Below are 14,860 nucleotides of genomic sequence, written 5' to 3' on the forward strand. Positions count from 1 at the left end.
CATATAGGCCAATGTAAATGTTATTATTTATTTATGGAGATGAAGGTTCTTTTATGTTGAAGGTAAAGAGACTGATAAAATGCAACCTTTAGAGTATGTTGTTGTTGTCGTTCTATCAGCTAGTATTATTGAGCCATTTTGATTTTGCATTCAGTTCCCGAATCCTCCTAAAAGTGTCTATCAAATTCGAGTTAAGCAATAATGAACACAAAAAGCTACTATGTTTATCTACAAATTGGGGTTCCACTTTGACATGTTTTATATATTATATATCCTGATTAACAAAACCGAGTGCATTTTCTGTTCTCAGATGAATGATTCAGCTTGTCGCATTTCTCATGGTGCATTTAATCATTATGGGAGATGAGACAAGCAAATTTTTTTTTCCTCTGCAAACTCATCAAGAATAACCATATTTACTTGTGTGTACTATTCTTTCTTTTTTTTTTTTTTTCATTTCACTGCATGCTAACCAGAAATTATTCCAAAATGGCAAAGAAACATTTCAAGAAAAGAAACAATAGAGACTCTTCTAAAGGGTTCGGAAAAAGACCAGCTAATGATGCTAGTTGGAGTGATATTGTTAGAGAAAATGCTAACTGGGAAACATATTATAAATCATTAAATTTGATTCCAGAGTCCGAATGGGATGACTTTAAAAAAGCATGTCAAACAAATTTACCAATGACATTTAGAATAACCGGTTCCAGAAAACATGCTGAAGAGATCAGAAATATTTTTCTTGATCGTCATGTCAGTCAATTGAAAGGAAAGACGTTTGATGGTGTTGACATAACACCTAAGAATATTGAATTCTACCCTGATAACTTAGGTTGGCAAATAGACGTGTCTAAGAATGTGATTAAAAAGCAGAAAGAGTATGCAAAGACTCAAAGATTTTTGGTTGTTGAGACTGAAGTGGGGAACATTTCTCGACAAGAAGCCGTGAGTATGATTCCACCTTTGTTGTTAGATGTAAAACCACATCATTATGTGTTGGATATGTGTGCTGCTCCAGGATCTAAAACTGCCCAATTAATCGAAGCCTTGCATGCTGAAGACGAAAAAAAATTGCCAACTGGGTTTGTTTTGGCTAATGATTCCGATTATAAGCGTTCCCATATGTTGGTTCATCAGGTGAAAAGATTGAACTCACCAAACTTTTTGGTTGTTAACCACGATGCAACTTTATTTCCTAGAATCAGATTGAATAACTCTTCTCAAGACTTGAAATTTGACCGTATTTTATGCGACGTTCCTTGTTCTGGTGATGCAACCATGAGAAAGAACTTGAATGTGTGGAAAGATTTCAGAGTTGGTAATGCACTTGGATTGCACAATGTCCAGGAATTGATTTTGAATCGTGGGTTACAGTTATTGAAAAAAGGAGGAAGATTAGTTTACTCGACTTGTTCTTTATCACCAATTGAAAATGAAGCCATTGTGGCTTCGGCATTGAGAAAATGGGGCGACCAAATTAGATTAGTTAATGTTGACAATGAATTACCTGGCTTAAAGAGACGCAAAGGTGTTTCGGAATGGAAGGTTTATGGAAAAGATATGGAATTACGTGAACCAGGTGCCGAGGATGTACCACAAACCGCATTCCCACCTACTAAAGAAGAAGCAGAAAAATTTCACTTAGAAAATTGTGTTAGAGTTTATCCACATTTGCAAAATACCGGTGGATTTTTTATTACAGTTTTTGAAAAAGTTAACCCTGTAACCGATGTTGATACCGAAGCTGATGGCAATAAAAGAAAAGCTGATGACAGCGATTCCGAAGAAAATGAACCAAAAAAACAAAAAGGCGGAAACACATCCTCAACCGAACCAGATCTGTCCTCGAAAACAGGAAGATTACCTCGTGATGCCAATGAGGAGCCTTTTATATTTTTGGATTCGAGCAATTCCGAATTGCAAAAATGTTATTCGTTTTATGGTTTTAGTGATTCCTTTGCAAAGGATTGTGCATTGGTTAGGAATTCAACTGGTGAACCATTGAGAACTATATACTACAGCTCACCAATTATTAAAGATATTTTAACTATCGAAAAGCAAAAATTGAAATTGGTTCATGGGGGGATTAAATTGTTTGTCGCACAAAGAAATGATGCTGGTGCTTGTGGTTGGAGAATCCAAACTGAATCATTGCACACCATAGAGCATTTTGTTGATGAGAAAAGACACGTCAAATGTAATCTAAAATTGTTGGAGCGTTTGATGAAAGAAGGATTCCCCAAAATCCAAGAGATTAAAGAATCCGGAGTTGATCCAGAATTCTCAGAGAAAATAGATAATGTTACTGAAGGTTGTTTGTTCTTGACTGTTGACAGAAGTAACGAAGGATTAGAGAATTTGCTATTACCATTATGGAGAGGTAAATCAAATGTCAATTTGATGGTGAATAAGAAGGACACACATGAGTTGTTGAATCGTGTTTTTGATATTGAAACTAGTGCCAAAGATCATGGTAAAGAAAAAGCCCATCAAGACAAAGTTGAAGCTGCCAAGCAACAAATTAACAATGCAACAGAGGCCTCTTCTACCCCTGAAAATACAGAGCAAGAAACTCCTGAGGTCGAACAAAAAATTAATGACGAATAAGTGGTTTGTATATTAGTTTGAAATTTAAAAATATTTTTAAAGTAATAGTCTGCCCTTTCTTTTTCTCTCTCTCTCTCTATTAACAATTATTCTTCGTCTTCGTATTCAGCATCTTCATTATTCACCTTAGTGTCACTCTCTTCGTCAGATAGTAAGATAGTTGGGTCATCATTGTGTGTTGTGAGAAAATGTTTCGCTGTATCATCAGTAATTAATTCCTCACACCATGACTCAATTAACAACCCCATTGCAATTAGAGCAGTCTCGTCCATAGACTGAACCATTTTGCTTATATCGCCCTTATTTTTCTCCTCTCCCAACTTTTTACTGACAAAGTAATGGATTACTTTCAATAAATCAGAATCTGGTAGTTTAGCATCATCCTTAAAATCTTCCCTTAGTTTCATGGGTATTTTTAAACTATCAAGTTTCATCATATCTAACAATTCATCAGGTGGCACAACTTTTCCTCTAGAATAAAAAACTTTATCCAAGTCATTTACCTTCTTATCAATAATCACTTTTAACCCTTGAGGTGTTTCTATAAGCTTGTGATGCTTTGAATTATGAATATAAGTTCTGTTTAAAGTCTGATTAACATGGTACTCTCCATTGCTTGCATTATACACATTTGTAGAATTTAGTAATGTTCTGTCGACTTCGGAAATGTTCATTTTTCGAAATGTTCTATTGACTGATAAATGTTGTAATTGATAATACCTTAGAATGTGAAGATTACACAGCCAAAAAAAAAAATACAAGAAGAGGATTAACTCAAAAAACCATCTAAAATCAGAAAAAAAAGTAAAGTAAAATAAAAACAAAACAAAACAAAACAAAACACAGTTCAAAACAAAATACTACAAAAGCAGAACATTCAATACTAATTTTTTTAAAAAAGAAACCATTTTTTAAGGATATGGTGGAACATGAAAGCATTGCAAGACATTATCGAACTAGAAATGAGCTACTACAGCTTTTGCATGAGGACAAAAACCGAACAAGTTTAATTAGATTGGCAGTTTTACAAATTGTGACTAACAACCATTTCAAGTATGGAACAGACATTAATACACCTAGACGAACTCGTAGTGGAAAACTGCGACCCGATACTGTTACTGAAAAAGACAATAAAGGGAAAACAGTGAATACTAAATCGGACAGTGAACAGGCTCGTGAATATGAAGTCACCTTAAACAAATTGAAATTAGAACATACAACTACATCAAAACTACAAGAAGCAAAGATTCAATCGCTTAAAGAGGAAAATGCAAAGTTGAAGATGCAATTAAAAAACAACAGTTCAAAGAACAACGCTAGCATTAACACCTCATTTAGCAGCATTTTCACCTCATCCAAAACCCGCTCTTCAATATTTACAACAAGAAATGTTAAGTCAAGTTCAAGTTCCGTGTCTAAAATTGGAGTTAGATCAAAGTCAAATACTGAAAACTCACCAGTATCTTTTACATTGAACAAACCTATTTTTGAACCTGCTTCAACTCCTGTTAAAAAATCTAAATTGACTTTCCCAAAATCCTTAAAATCTATAAATCAGCTTTCACCTTCGCAGACCTACACAGAAGCGACAACCACTTCAACAAGTGGTGTACCAAGCAGCAGTGCTGTTCCGTCGTCACCAACAAGACCCAGCAGTTTAACAGCAAGTACACCATCCAAGTACATATCTGCCTTTGATAAGTCAGATAATTCATCATCTCCGGAATTTTCACCTAACAGAAGTCAAAACAACACAAAAAACCTGGAAAATGATGCAGATAATTCCGAGAGCGTCGAGACTGGTGGTTTTGTTAGTGCAAACACTAGTGTTGGGAGCTCTGACAACGAGAGCTCTGGTGATCCGAAGAAAAAAGTCAAAACCACAAGAAAATTGCAATTAGCAAAGTCTGCCAAAATGGAGAGAGCCCGAAATGTTAGTAACGATAAAAAAAATAATGGTAAACTTGCCCATGGTTTGGATGATGATGAATTAAATCCGTTGAAATATTACGAGGACTCTAATTTCAAAGACATTGGCTTAAGCCCGCCTACAAAAAGAAAGCACAATGAACTTGACAATACAAAAAAACTAAAAGTTAGAAAAAAGAAGAACATATTTAGTATCGATTAATAGACATAGAATTGTGTATTATATAAATTTCATGAAACCAAGAAAGAAATCTCTGTTAATAATTTGGCAGTTGTGACATCACACCGAGAAAGGAAAAAAAAAAAAAAGCTGGATAACTCTACAAGGTTGAAGGAAAGCTGCTACTCAACGTGTAAGATACAAGATGTTGGTTGTAAATAACATCTGTACAACATTGAACACATCAACTCTCTGGTGTATTCTTTACCAGGACTCTTCGGCCGTTCCGAAGACAAATCTCATTTGTGCTTTTTCTATCGTTTTGTTGTGGTTGTGCGATTTGGAGCGCCGACATGGACAACGGAAAAAAAAAAGTAAAAAAAAAAAATTTGGTTACCATTCAACTACTATCTTTTTTTGCCACATTAAAGGTGTCAACATATTTCATAGATGATTAAGGCTTCCAAGTGTAACAAGGCCAGGGCTTTGTTTTTGGTTAGAACTTCTATACCTAGAACGTTTATAAGAAATGCTACATCAGCTATACCAACAACGGTTAAATTAAAGGATTTGTCATCATTGCCACCACTTACCAAGTCTTTACCAACAAACTTACCCTTCTTGATGCCTGATACATTGCACAATCTACTTCGTTTTGATTCAAAGAAGGAGAAACAACCTTCAACGGATAAGTCAAACGACAAAGACAAACCAAGTCGAAAAGAGAAGGGGAAAGACAAAGAGAAGGAGAATGAAGAGCGGAAAGATATAAATGAAGATGAAAAATATGACATCAAAGAAGAAACTGATTCGAAACCAACCATTGATCCCAACAACCCTGTATCTTCTAAGTCTAGTATATCATCTAGTAGTGGTGGTGCTAACAACAACAATAACAATGATGATTCAGATGGTAGAGATGATGATGGATCACCAAAAGATAAAGAGTTCTTGTCACCCCTGGATGCTGGATTGCACCCACCATTTTTGGCTATTGCCATGAAAGATCGACCATTTTTACCGGGAGCAACACGTCATCTTCATGTTACTGATCCAGAGGTAATAAAATGTGTGAACCATATGATTAATAGTAACATCAAGAGTCCATATTTTGTCTTGTTTCATGTCCGTGACACTAATTCTGAAGATGCTGCTTTAGATGTTATTAAGGATAGAGATTTTGTTCATGAAGTTGGTACATTATGTCAAATTATCAAAACAACTGGAAGTGAAATTTTGGTATACCCACACTATAGAGTTAAGTTAGTGGATATCAGTACTCCGAATTCCAGAAGTGAACGTATTGAAATGGAGCAAGACAACTCGCAAACGTCTTACTTGAAAAAATTCGAGGTTTCGTATGCTGTAACACAGCAGTTAAAGGATGAGCCTTATGACGAACAGAGCATAACAATCAATGCATGGACTCGAAGAATTAAGGAGTTGTACGAAAAACTTGCACCAAAGTATGAACAACCTGAGAATAAAGAAGAGATTATGAATAACCCTTCGATGCTTGCTGATTTTATTGCAAGCAAAGTACATGCAAAACCTGAACAAATTCAACAAATCTTAGAATCACTGAATGTAGAAACTAAATTGGAGCTTTCTTTACAATTGTTGCAAGTAGAAGCAGATGCCGACGAAATGAGACAAACAGCTCTCAAGAATATCAGAGAGCGTACAGAGAAAGCCTATGCCCAGAGTCTAATTAAAGAGTATACTAAGGAGTTGTTGAAAGCAGCTGGTATCGGTGAGAATTCAAAGGTGCACAAATTTGATGAAAGAATCAAACATCTCAAAATGCCCGAAGAGGCAATGAAAGCCTATAAAACAGAGAAGGAAAGATTGGGGACACAAAGTGACATGGAGCAAAATGTCGTTGAAAGATATTTGGACTGGTTAACCCAGATTCCGTTTGGTGTTTATACTAAAGATTCCTTTAATGTCAAGAAGGCCCGTGAAATTTTGGACAGAGATCATTATGGTTTGAAAGACGTGAAAGACCGTATTTTAGAGTTTATCTCAGTAGGTAAAATTTCGGGAAACGTCGACGGTAGAATTTTGTGTTTGGCAGGTCCTCCTGGTACTGGTAAAACTTCAATTGCCAAATCTATTGCTGAGGCATTAAACAGAAAATACACCAGAATCGCTGTTGGTGGTGTTCAAGACGTACATGATGTTAAAGGTCATAGGAGAACTTATGTTGCGTCTATTCCTGGTAGGATTGTGACTGCATTAACTCAAGCTAAAACCTCGAATCCATTGATGTTGATTGATGAAATTGACAAATTGGATACTACATCACATGGTGGTGCTGCAAGAGCATTTTTAGAAATTTTAGATCCTGAGCAGAATAATTCTTTTGTTGATAACTTTATTGAAGTGAAAGTGGACTTGTCGAAAGTTTTATTTGTTTGTACAGCAAACTACCTTGGATCCATTCCAGCCCCATTAAGAGATCGTATGGAAATAATTGAAGTCAATGGGTACACCAAGAATGACAAGATTGAAATCACAAAGAGACATTTAATTCCCGCAGCAGCAAAAAAGGTCGGATTGGAAGAAGGGCGTGTGGTGATCCCAGATGAAACTATTTTGAGATTAATCGACAAATATTGTCGTGAAAGTGGTTTGAGACATATCAAGTCATTGATCAATAGAATTTTTAGTAAAGCTTCCAGAAAAATTGTAGAAGAATTGGAAGACACTGATGCTGATCCTCATAGCAGAGAAATTGTTGAAGAAAGTCTTGTTGCTAAAGAAAATGAAAGTGTAATATCAGACAAAGCAAAGAAGGATGCAGGAAGCTCATCAATAGAATCTAACGATAGCAATACTGAAGCTAAAGTAAGTACAACGACAGAAAATGAAAAGAAACAGGAACAGAAACAGAAACAGGACGAAGAAATAAAGAAATTGGATTTACCAGCAGACTTGAAAATAGAAGTTAAACCAGAGACATTGAAGGATTTTGTTGGGCCTGAAATTTACATAAAGGACAGACTCTATGAAACTTTGAATCCTGGTGTTGCAACTGGATTGGCATATAATACATCTGGAGATGGTGATGCATTGTATATTGAATCCATTTTAACTGATTCCATTAGTTCGGATCTTGGAAATGCTGGATTGCATGTTACTGGGTCATTAAAGGAGGTGATGAAAGAATCTGCGTCTATTGCATATTCTTTTGCCAAGCAATTCATGGTAAGACAGTTTCCCGATAACAGATTTTTTGAAGCAGCTCACATTCATGTCCATTGTCCAGGAGGAGCAATTCCAAAAGATGGTCCATCAGCTGGTATCGCCTTTACTTCGTCATTGGTCTCTTTGGCGTTGAATAAATCATTGCCCAACGATACTGCCATGACTGGTGAAATTACATTGACTGGTAAAGTGTTGGCGATAGGTGGCTTAAGAGAAAAGTCGTTGGGTGCTAAAAGAGCTGGCTATACCAAAATCATTTTCCCTAAAGATTGTGAATATCAGTTGGATGAAATTCCAGACGAAGTGAAGGAGGGACTTACTTATATTCCAGTGGAATGGTATAGCGAAGTATTTGAACATTTATTTAAGGGGATTTCGAAAGAAGAAGGAAACTCAGTTTGGAAAGAAGAGTTTGCCAAATTAGAAGAGAAGAAGAAGAGTAAAAAAACTCATACCGTATAAAACGGTTTAAAAGTAAAGAAGTTTGAATGTATTTTGGTTGTATATTTATTTTAGCATTTAGCCGTTATACTATACTTGTACATAAATAAGAGTTATTTCTTTTTTTTTTTTTTTTTTTTTTTTTTTTTTTTTTACATAGAAAAGAAGAAAACATAAAAATCATTGTTCTGAGTCGTTGTTTTTATCATCAATATGCCCAAAAAAGTTCCTTACTTCCTCTTCAGTAACTATTTTACCCTGTTCTGCAAATGGTTTAAAAAAATCTTTCAATTTAGATTTTATCTTATCGTATGCCTGGATACTTTCAATTGCTTTGTCACGAGGCAATGACTCCAAAACACGTCCAGTGCCAACATTTGTCGACGAGAAACAGTCGTCTTCCGAATCGTCTTCAGGGGGCTTGAATATAGGATCATCCTTGAAAAGGAATGAGTTATTAATCAAAAATTTGTACAATTTCGACTCATGATCAAGGCTCTCGTAGTTATCCATCAATTTATATCGGAAATCGTTACTCAAAAACAACGAATATTCTTGATTATGAAATTCTCCCATAGTAACAGAGCTTGCTTCTGTTTTGATTTTTTTTGGGCATGGTTCAAGTAGTTTTTCCCTCTGAGAATACCAGTCCTCAACCGTGTTAACGTTTGAAAACCGTGGTAATTTTGACAATACAACACCAGGAAAGTGCTTATCCAAATCTTCAAATACATCTTTGAACAGAGAAACACACCGCCAACAAATAAACTCATCAAAAGCCTCTAGTTTTGGAAAATATTGAAGTTTCTCAATCAGATCAACATTAGCTGTATCCAGTTGTGTTGTTGAAATGTCAGTCTTGATATTGGTACCATCTGGTACTGATTCTTCCTGCGAATTCTGAGGTTTCTGAGTCGCTCTCTCGTCAGTAAATGTAATACCCATTATACACCTATCATGATACCAGTCTTCCCCACAAGTAAATCCAAAGTAACATTGAATCATATGACCTGTTTCTTCTAGAGGATTATAGACTTGTTTACAGCCACAAAACCTGCCATGAAAATTCTGATTGTATGTATTTGAACTGCTAGGAATATCTTCAGCTGCTAGTTCCACATATGTTGAATGTGTTGCAGAAGAATTTGAAAGTTTCCGACCACTATGTTCCCTTTTCCCGTGTCTTCGTAATTTACAAGCACCGTCCTTTGTGTTCTTCATTCTTGTTGTTCCACAATCACATACAAATGACCTCTTGGTAAACAATTCAACCAACTCATGCTGCAGATGACACTGTATTGAACATGAGTAACATACTCCTATTGGCTGATTTTCATTTTCAGTTGAACATGTCAAGCAGGCGAATAACGGTTGACGTAATTCTCCCATTTCATACGTGCATTCATTTGGATCGTAAGGCATTAATTCTCTCGCCTCCTTCTCCAATTCTTCTTGATTTTGAATGTAATCGACAGCCGTAAGTGTAGCTGTTTCATCGTTTGCAGATTGAGCATTTTCTTTACTCATTGTGCTGTGTGGTATTTGTTTAAAGAAAAGAAATAAACCACTGCTAATGGATTGTAAAGTGGTCTGGTGGGTGGGTTTGTCGTTTGGTGTTCTGTTTTGTTTTGAATTCAGTTGATTACATAATCCCTGAACATATGTGTACATTTTTTCAAGGTTGAGAGTTTGGATTAGCGATGTTTTTTGCAAGCACGATCTTATAATATACAATTCAACAGGGTTATATTATATTATCCTAAAAGTAATAAAAGTCTGTACCTGAAAACTCACCTTTAATTGGAAACCATCTTTTATTAAACTTGGTGAAAATACATATACATATATAATATTAGATCAATCAACCAGCAAAAGCACCTTTTGCAGGTTTCGTTAAATCAGTCCCTTTGCTTGCAATCTTTCTATATATCTTTACAGAAATACTTTTAGCCCCTTTCGTGATCATGCGTTGTTTGCTTATTCAGAAGCATTGATTTCTTTAACAATGTCATCAAAACCATCTCTATATTCGTCAGTTTTATCAGCATTCTTTTTAGACTTACCTCCACCAGGGACAATCATCACACATGAAGTTGGTCTTTTAGTAGCACCTGCAGATCCCAAATCTTCTTTAGAAGGAATGAAAATATATGCCACTGAATTATCCTCACACAAAACTGGAATATGTGATATAACATCTGCTGGAGAAATGTCACCAGCAATAATTACTAAACCCTTTTCACCTTTTCTTAATGACTTTACAACTTCTTTGACTCCACGTTTAACATGTTTGGCTTTGGATGCCTTCTTAACAGTTTTTAAAATTTTTTTGTTCAATTTCTTAGATGCCAAAGGTTTAGCGAAAGGCAAGACTGCTGACATTCTTTTTTCATAGTTATCTTCGGTTGAGACATCATCGCTTGATGATTTGGATTTACTTTCCTTTTTGCTACCCATTATGTTATTGTTGATATTTAGATTTGGTATTGTAAACTTCAGTTTTTATCCAAGAAGACTTCAGCCCGAAAATTGAAAATTGAAAAAAAAAAAAAAAAATTGCAAAAGCGATGGATTACCATAATGGAAAAAAGAAAAGTTAGAAAGATTGTCCAAGTACACGCCCATTCATTGAGAAAACTGTTTACGGTGCCAGAAACTTACTCTGAGTTTACAAATATAAGATGTATTTACAACAAATATAAGTAACAACAGTAGTACAATGTCATCACCAACAAATAGACTAAACATAAAGAAACGGAAAAAGGTTTATAGCAATGAATTTAAACTGTTGAGACAGCAACTGCAAGAGTTTCTTGCGTTGGAATTGACAAATACTCCATTGGATCAAAAACCTACACAACCTTTAGAGGACCATAAATTAATAAACTACATAAATAAAATGCATCCTAGGGTGAATGTCTCACAACAAGATAAAGTCACTTATATAACGATTTTATTAACTTTATCTGAGCCTCCAAAAATTTTGGACCAAAAGCAAAAACTAATTGACAATTTCAAAATTGGAGATATTCTAGTTACTGATCCAGTTCCTGGTTCTATTGATCAATACCTAACAATTTATGGGAAACCAATATACATCACCAAGTGTTTAATGTATGTTATTTATTATTTAAACGTAATAATGCATATAAATTATGATTTATTCACATTTAAGACAGCGAATTATAAATTTACAATCTTGTTAAATAGCCAGAATTTGAAACATAAACATAATTTGAAATACCTTGATATAGCCCAGTATAGCGAACACATTTACTCGGGGTTTATTCAAGGTGATTTACATTCTATCTTTAATTTTGTTTTACAAACAATCGAGCAAGGGAATAATGTCGATAATAGGGATATTAACAACTCCCCTATATTTGGATTGCATATTGATTCTGCTTTATGCCACCGTACCCTGAAAACCAAGGAACTGATCAACAAAGCAAATAACAGGCTATTAGAGTATTTATATTCGTCTACAGGTAAATTAATGTAATTAGTAATACGTTGTTGTATAGATATATATATATATATATATATGTCTGCTTATCAAAATAAGGAAACTATGAAAGCAGTGCACTTCTTTTTAAACACGAGTAATAGTTGCCGTCTTACCCTTTCTTGAAATAGAGGCCACTCTATCACCCAACGATAAAGCCAAACCTTGTCCTTTTGATCTTATTCTGACATGACCAATTATTGGACCATCACTTTGCTTTTCTATACATAAATTAGCCAATGCGTCTTCACCAAAGCTGGATCTGGAGTATAAGTTTGCTGATAAAAATTGGCATTCTTCTCCAATCACCGCACCTGGTGTCAAGCATTGCATGTTTGTACCTTTCATCAATTCATCCAAATATTCTTTCAATGTTTCGATGGGTGATTTAATGGTTATCTTATTTTCCCATTCAAATTCGTTCCACATTTTACGGAATTGACTTTCTGAACAAGTGGCTGGTTTAATATAATCCATGATATCAACATGAACGTCATTCAAAATGACTATACGTGAATCGTCTGAGTGTTGACCGTCATACACTATATTACCAAAGATGACACCAGTATCAGCCGAAGTAACCTTAATAGTTGTTTGAACTTTATAGAACCCGTGAGGTCCAATGTTTGCAGTAGTTGGTTTATCAACAACTTTCAAGTCCCCTAACGTAGCAAACTCAACCGATAAGTTTCTTAAAGTAGTTGTGGTTTGATTGACTAACAAGACATCCAATACAACATCGTATTGGTGAACTTTGACAAATGCCTCTGCGTAAATAGGGTCCGAGAACCCAGTTAATTGTATAATTTTGTTCAATCTCGAAGACAAGTCTTCCTTCTTTAATTCATTGCTTCCTGACGCAGCAGCAAGATCATCCACAGAAGTTTTACTCTTTTTGTTATCCTTATCCAACTGTCTGAAAACAATTGCATCGTCAATTTGTTCAGCATTATCATGCAAGTCCTTAGCCAATGCTTCCGCTTTCTTCAATTCAGCATTGTTGATTTGTGCTTTAAATGCATCTTTAGTATCTTCAAGGAAACTTGTCTTGATTTCCTGCAAATCTTCTTCATCGTTCAAAATCTTGATATAAGACAAAATCCTGTCCGCAGAATCCTCATCGATCTTCTTAGAAACCAAGCTAGATTCACCAACTCTTAAAATCGAAACCATGATCAACAATGCTTCTGCTTTTAATCCGTTCAAAATCTTTTCTTGAGTTTGTTTCAAACTTTGCAAACGAAGAATCAATTTCACCAAAGTAGATGCTAATACAGCACCCAAGTAAAAATCACCACCAAGAATTTGTTTTCTGATAGGAGTCTTACTGTCACTTTCCAAAGAGTCAGTTGTTTCGCTTGTCAACGCTGATTCAGTAGCATAGGTACCATCTGGTAATACAACTGGGCCCTTTCTGCGAGGTTTACCATCATACTCGGCCTCTTCCTCTTGTAATTCCTCGGTGTCTTCTTCATGCTTTTTCAGTTTCAATTCACTAGCAATGATAGGGACTTCACCAATACTTCCTCTAATATATTTCCAAGATTCTTGTATTAACGATTCTTCCAAGGCATATTCACCAATAACCCACAATGCACCACGGAAAACTTTTCCACTTTTCACATGTGGCAAAGCTAAAATTAATCTTCTCAAAATAGCGTCTCTTAAATCAGGGAATTTCTCAACAACTTCTTTAACAAATGTGATAACTTCGTAGGCAGCAGTAGTATTTAAATCGGCTATAGAATCCAATAATAAATCAATGACATTAGCAGCAACTTCAACAAATTTAATAGCCAATTGATGGATGGCATTAATTAACAACTGTCTGTAATCAGCATTCTTATCGTCATTGGACAAAGCTGTCGACTGCAATTCTTTCTTCAATAACTTAACAACATCTTCAACATTTCTAGTGGTGATGAATTGTAAAGTGACATCAAGAGCTTTCTTTTTAACATCCAAATCTTGTGAAGATAAAACTCGTAAAATCTCTAATGACAAGTCCTGTAATACACCAGGATGCTGCTTGTGTAATTGGTTTATTCTTTCTAAAGTAATAATCTTGACGTTATTATCGGACTCTCTAGTAGCCAATTCAACAAATTTATTTCCTGCTAACAAAATTGATTGAGGGTTTGAAGTCAACACAGTCAAAGTGTTAGCAGCTTCATACATGACAACATTGGAAGAGCTTTCAATAATTTCTGTCATTAATTGAGCATACTGTTGCTTTAAAGATGGATTTTGAACAGAGTCTTTTTTGATGAACTCAATAAAGGCCAATTGTATCAATGGATCTAAAGTCTCAATAACTGAAATATTATCCTGAATGTATTGCAAAGCAGCTTCTCTATTCAAATCTCCAAGACAAACAAAAGCATTTCTTTTACAAACAGAATCATTTTCCTCATACAAGAACCTGTAAATCAATTCATCAGCATCGGGAGCCAAATGATCACTTACTTTATGAATCGACCACAATGCAAAAACCGCATTCTTTCTGACATAAGCATGACGGTGTTCTAAACATTGACGGACATTAGGAACTAAAGTTTCTAATAATTCTGGTTCTTTCAATTTTGTCAAATATCTCAAAGTATTGCCTCGAATATATTCATTTGGATGTTGTAAATCACGTTGAATGGCATTACACACAAGAATCATTTCATGTCTCATTTTACCCGATTCATCCATTTTCGGACAAACCTCCCAATAATGATACAACAACTTTTTCAATTCTTTATTTCTAGAAGGCATGACAAATCTAATTATATGCATTAACAAATCAGGTAAAGGATCTCCATTTAAGATGGTAATCAAAATCTTCTTCATAGTATCCACTTTCACATCATCTTTACCTTTTTCCAACAAATTTTTAAATTCATTAACAGATACTTTCGTAGCCGTATTAGGCTCATAGATTAATGTATAGCCACTATCACTCATGATCTTAAGCTTTATTCAATTTGATTTTAGATCAAGAAGTGAACAATTGATAGTATGGT

At 35.1% G+C, this 14,860-nt stretch overlaps 8 protein-coding genes across 8 annotated transcripts; 4 read left to right on the forward strand and 4 right to left on the reverse strand. All coding sequences in view use genetic code 12, as the record gives it.

Moving 5' to 3' along the window:
* Positions 1-363: 363 nt before the first annotated feature.
* Positions 364-2,607, forward strand: CD36_29640 (multisite-specific tRNA:m5c-methyltransferase, putative; the record flags this gene model as incomplete). Its single annotated transcript, XM_002421948.1, has 1 exon — positions 364-2,607. One exon carries the CDS (start codon positions 364-366, stop codon positions 2,605-2,607), a length of 2,244 nt encoding a protein of 747 aa, XP_002421993.1.
* An 86-nt stretch (positions 2,608-2,693) lies between these two features.
* CD36_29650 (RNA polymerase I-specific transcription initiation factor, putative) lies at positions 2,694-3,281 on the reverse strand (the record flags this gene model as incomplete). Its single annotated transcript, XM_002421949.1, has 1 exon — positions 2,694-3,281. One exon carries the CDS (start codon positions 3,279-3,281, stop codon positions 2,694-2,696), a length of 588 nt encoding a protein of 195 aa, XP_002421994.1.
* Positions 3,282-3,526: 245 nt separating this feature from the next.
* On the forward strand, positions 3,527-4,738 carry CD36_29660 (conserved hypothetical protein; the record flags this gene model as incomplete). The annotated part of the gene is made up of 1 exon (XM_002421950.1): positions 3,527-4,738. The coding sequence occupies one exon, from the start codon at positions 3,527-3,529 to the stop codon at positions 4,736-4,738; it is 1,212 nt and encodes a 403-aa protein (XP_002421995.1).
* Positions 4,739-5,146: 408 nt separating this feature from the next.
* On the forward strand, positions 5,147-8,368 carry CD36_29680 (ATP-dependent protease, mitochondrial precursor, putative; the record flags this gene model as incomplete). Its single annotated transcript, XM_002421951.1, has 1 exon — positions 5,147-8,368. One exon carries the CDS (start codon positions 5,147-5,149, stop codon positions 8,366-8,368), a length of 3,222 nt encoding a protein of 1,073 aa, XP_002421996.1.
* Positions 8,369-8,527: 159 nt separating this feature from the next.
* CD36_29690 (zinc finger protein, putative) lies at positions 8,528-10,018 on the reverse strand (the record flags this gene model as incomplete). Its single annotated transcript, XM_002421952.1, has 1 exon — positions 8,528-10,018. One exon carries the CDS (start codon positions 10,016-10,018, stop codon positions 8,528-8,530), a length of 1,491 nt encoding a protein of 496 aa, XP_002421997.1.
* Positions 10,019-10,324: 306 nt separating this feature from the next.
* CD36_29700 (H/ACA ribonucleoprotein complex subunit, putative) lies at positions 10,325-10,804 on the reverse strand (the record flags this gene model as incomplete). Its single annotated transcript, XM_002421953.1, has 1 exon — positions 10,325-10,804. One exon carries the CDS (start codon positions 10,802-10,804, stop codon positions 10,325-10,327), a length of 480 nt encoding a protein of 159 aa, XP_002421998.1.
* A 262-nt stretch (positions 10,805-11,066) lies between these two features.
* On the forward strand, positions 11,067-11,849 carry CD36_29720 (conserved hypothetical protein; the record flags this gene model as incomplete). Its single annotated transcript, XM_002421954.1, has 1 exon — positions 11,067-11,849. The coding sequence occupies one exon, from the start codon at positions 11,067-11,069 to the stop codon at positions 11,847-11,849; it is 783 nt and encodes a 260-aa protein (XP_002421999.1).
* A 90-nt stretch (positions 11,850-11,939) lies between these two features.
* On the reverse strand, positions 11,940-14,801 carry CD36_29730 (beta-coat protein of the COPI coatomer, putative; the record flags this gene model as incomplete). The annotated part of the gene is made up of 1 exon (XM_002421955.1): positions 11,940-14,801. The coding sequence occupies one exon, from the start codon at positions 14,799-14,801 to the stop codon at positions 11,940-11,942; it is 2,862 nt and encodes a 953-aa protein (XP_002422000.1).
* Positions 14,802-14,860: the final 59 nt, after the last annotated feature.

This window comes from Candida dubliniensis, chromosome R (genome assembly GCF_000026945.1).
Source record: "Candida dubliniensis CD36 chromosome R, complete sequence".
In the NCBI taxonomy this organism is placed as follows: domain Eukaryota; kingdom Fungi; phylum Ascomycota; class Pichiomycetes; order Serinales; family Debaryomycetaceae; genus Candida; species Candida dubliniensis.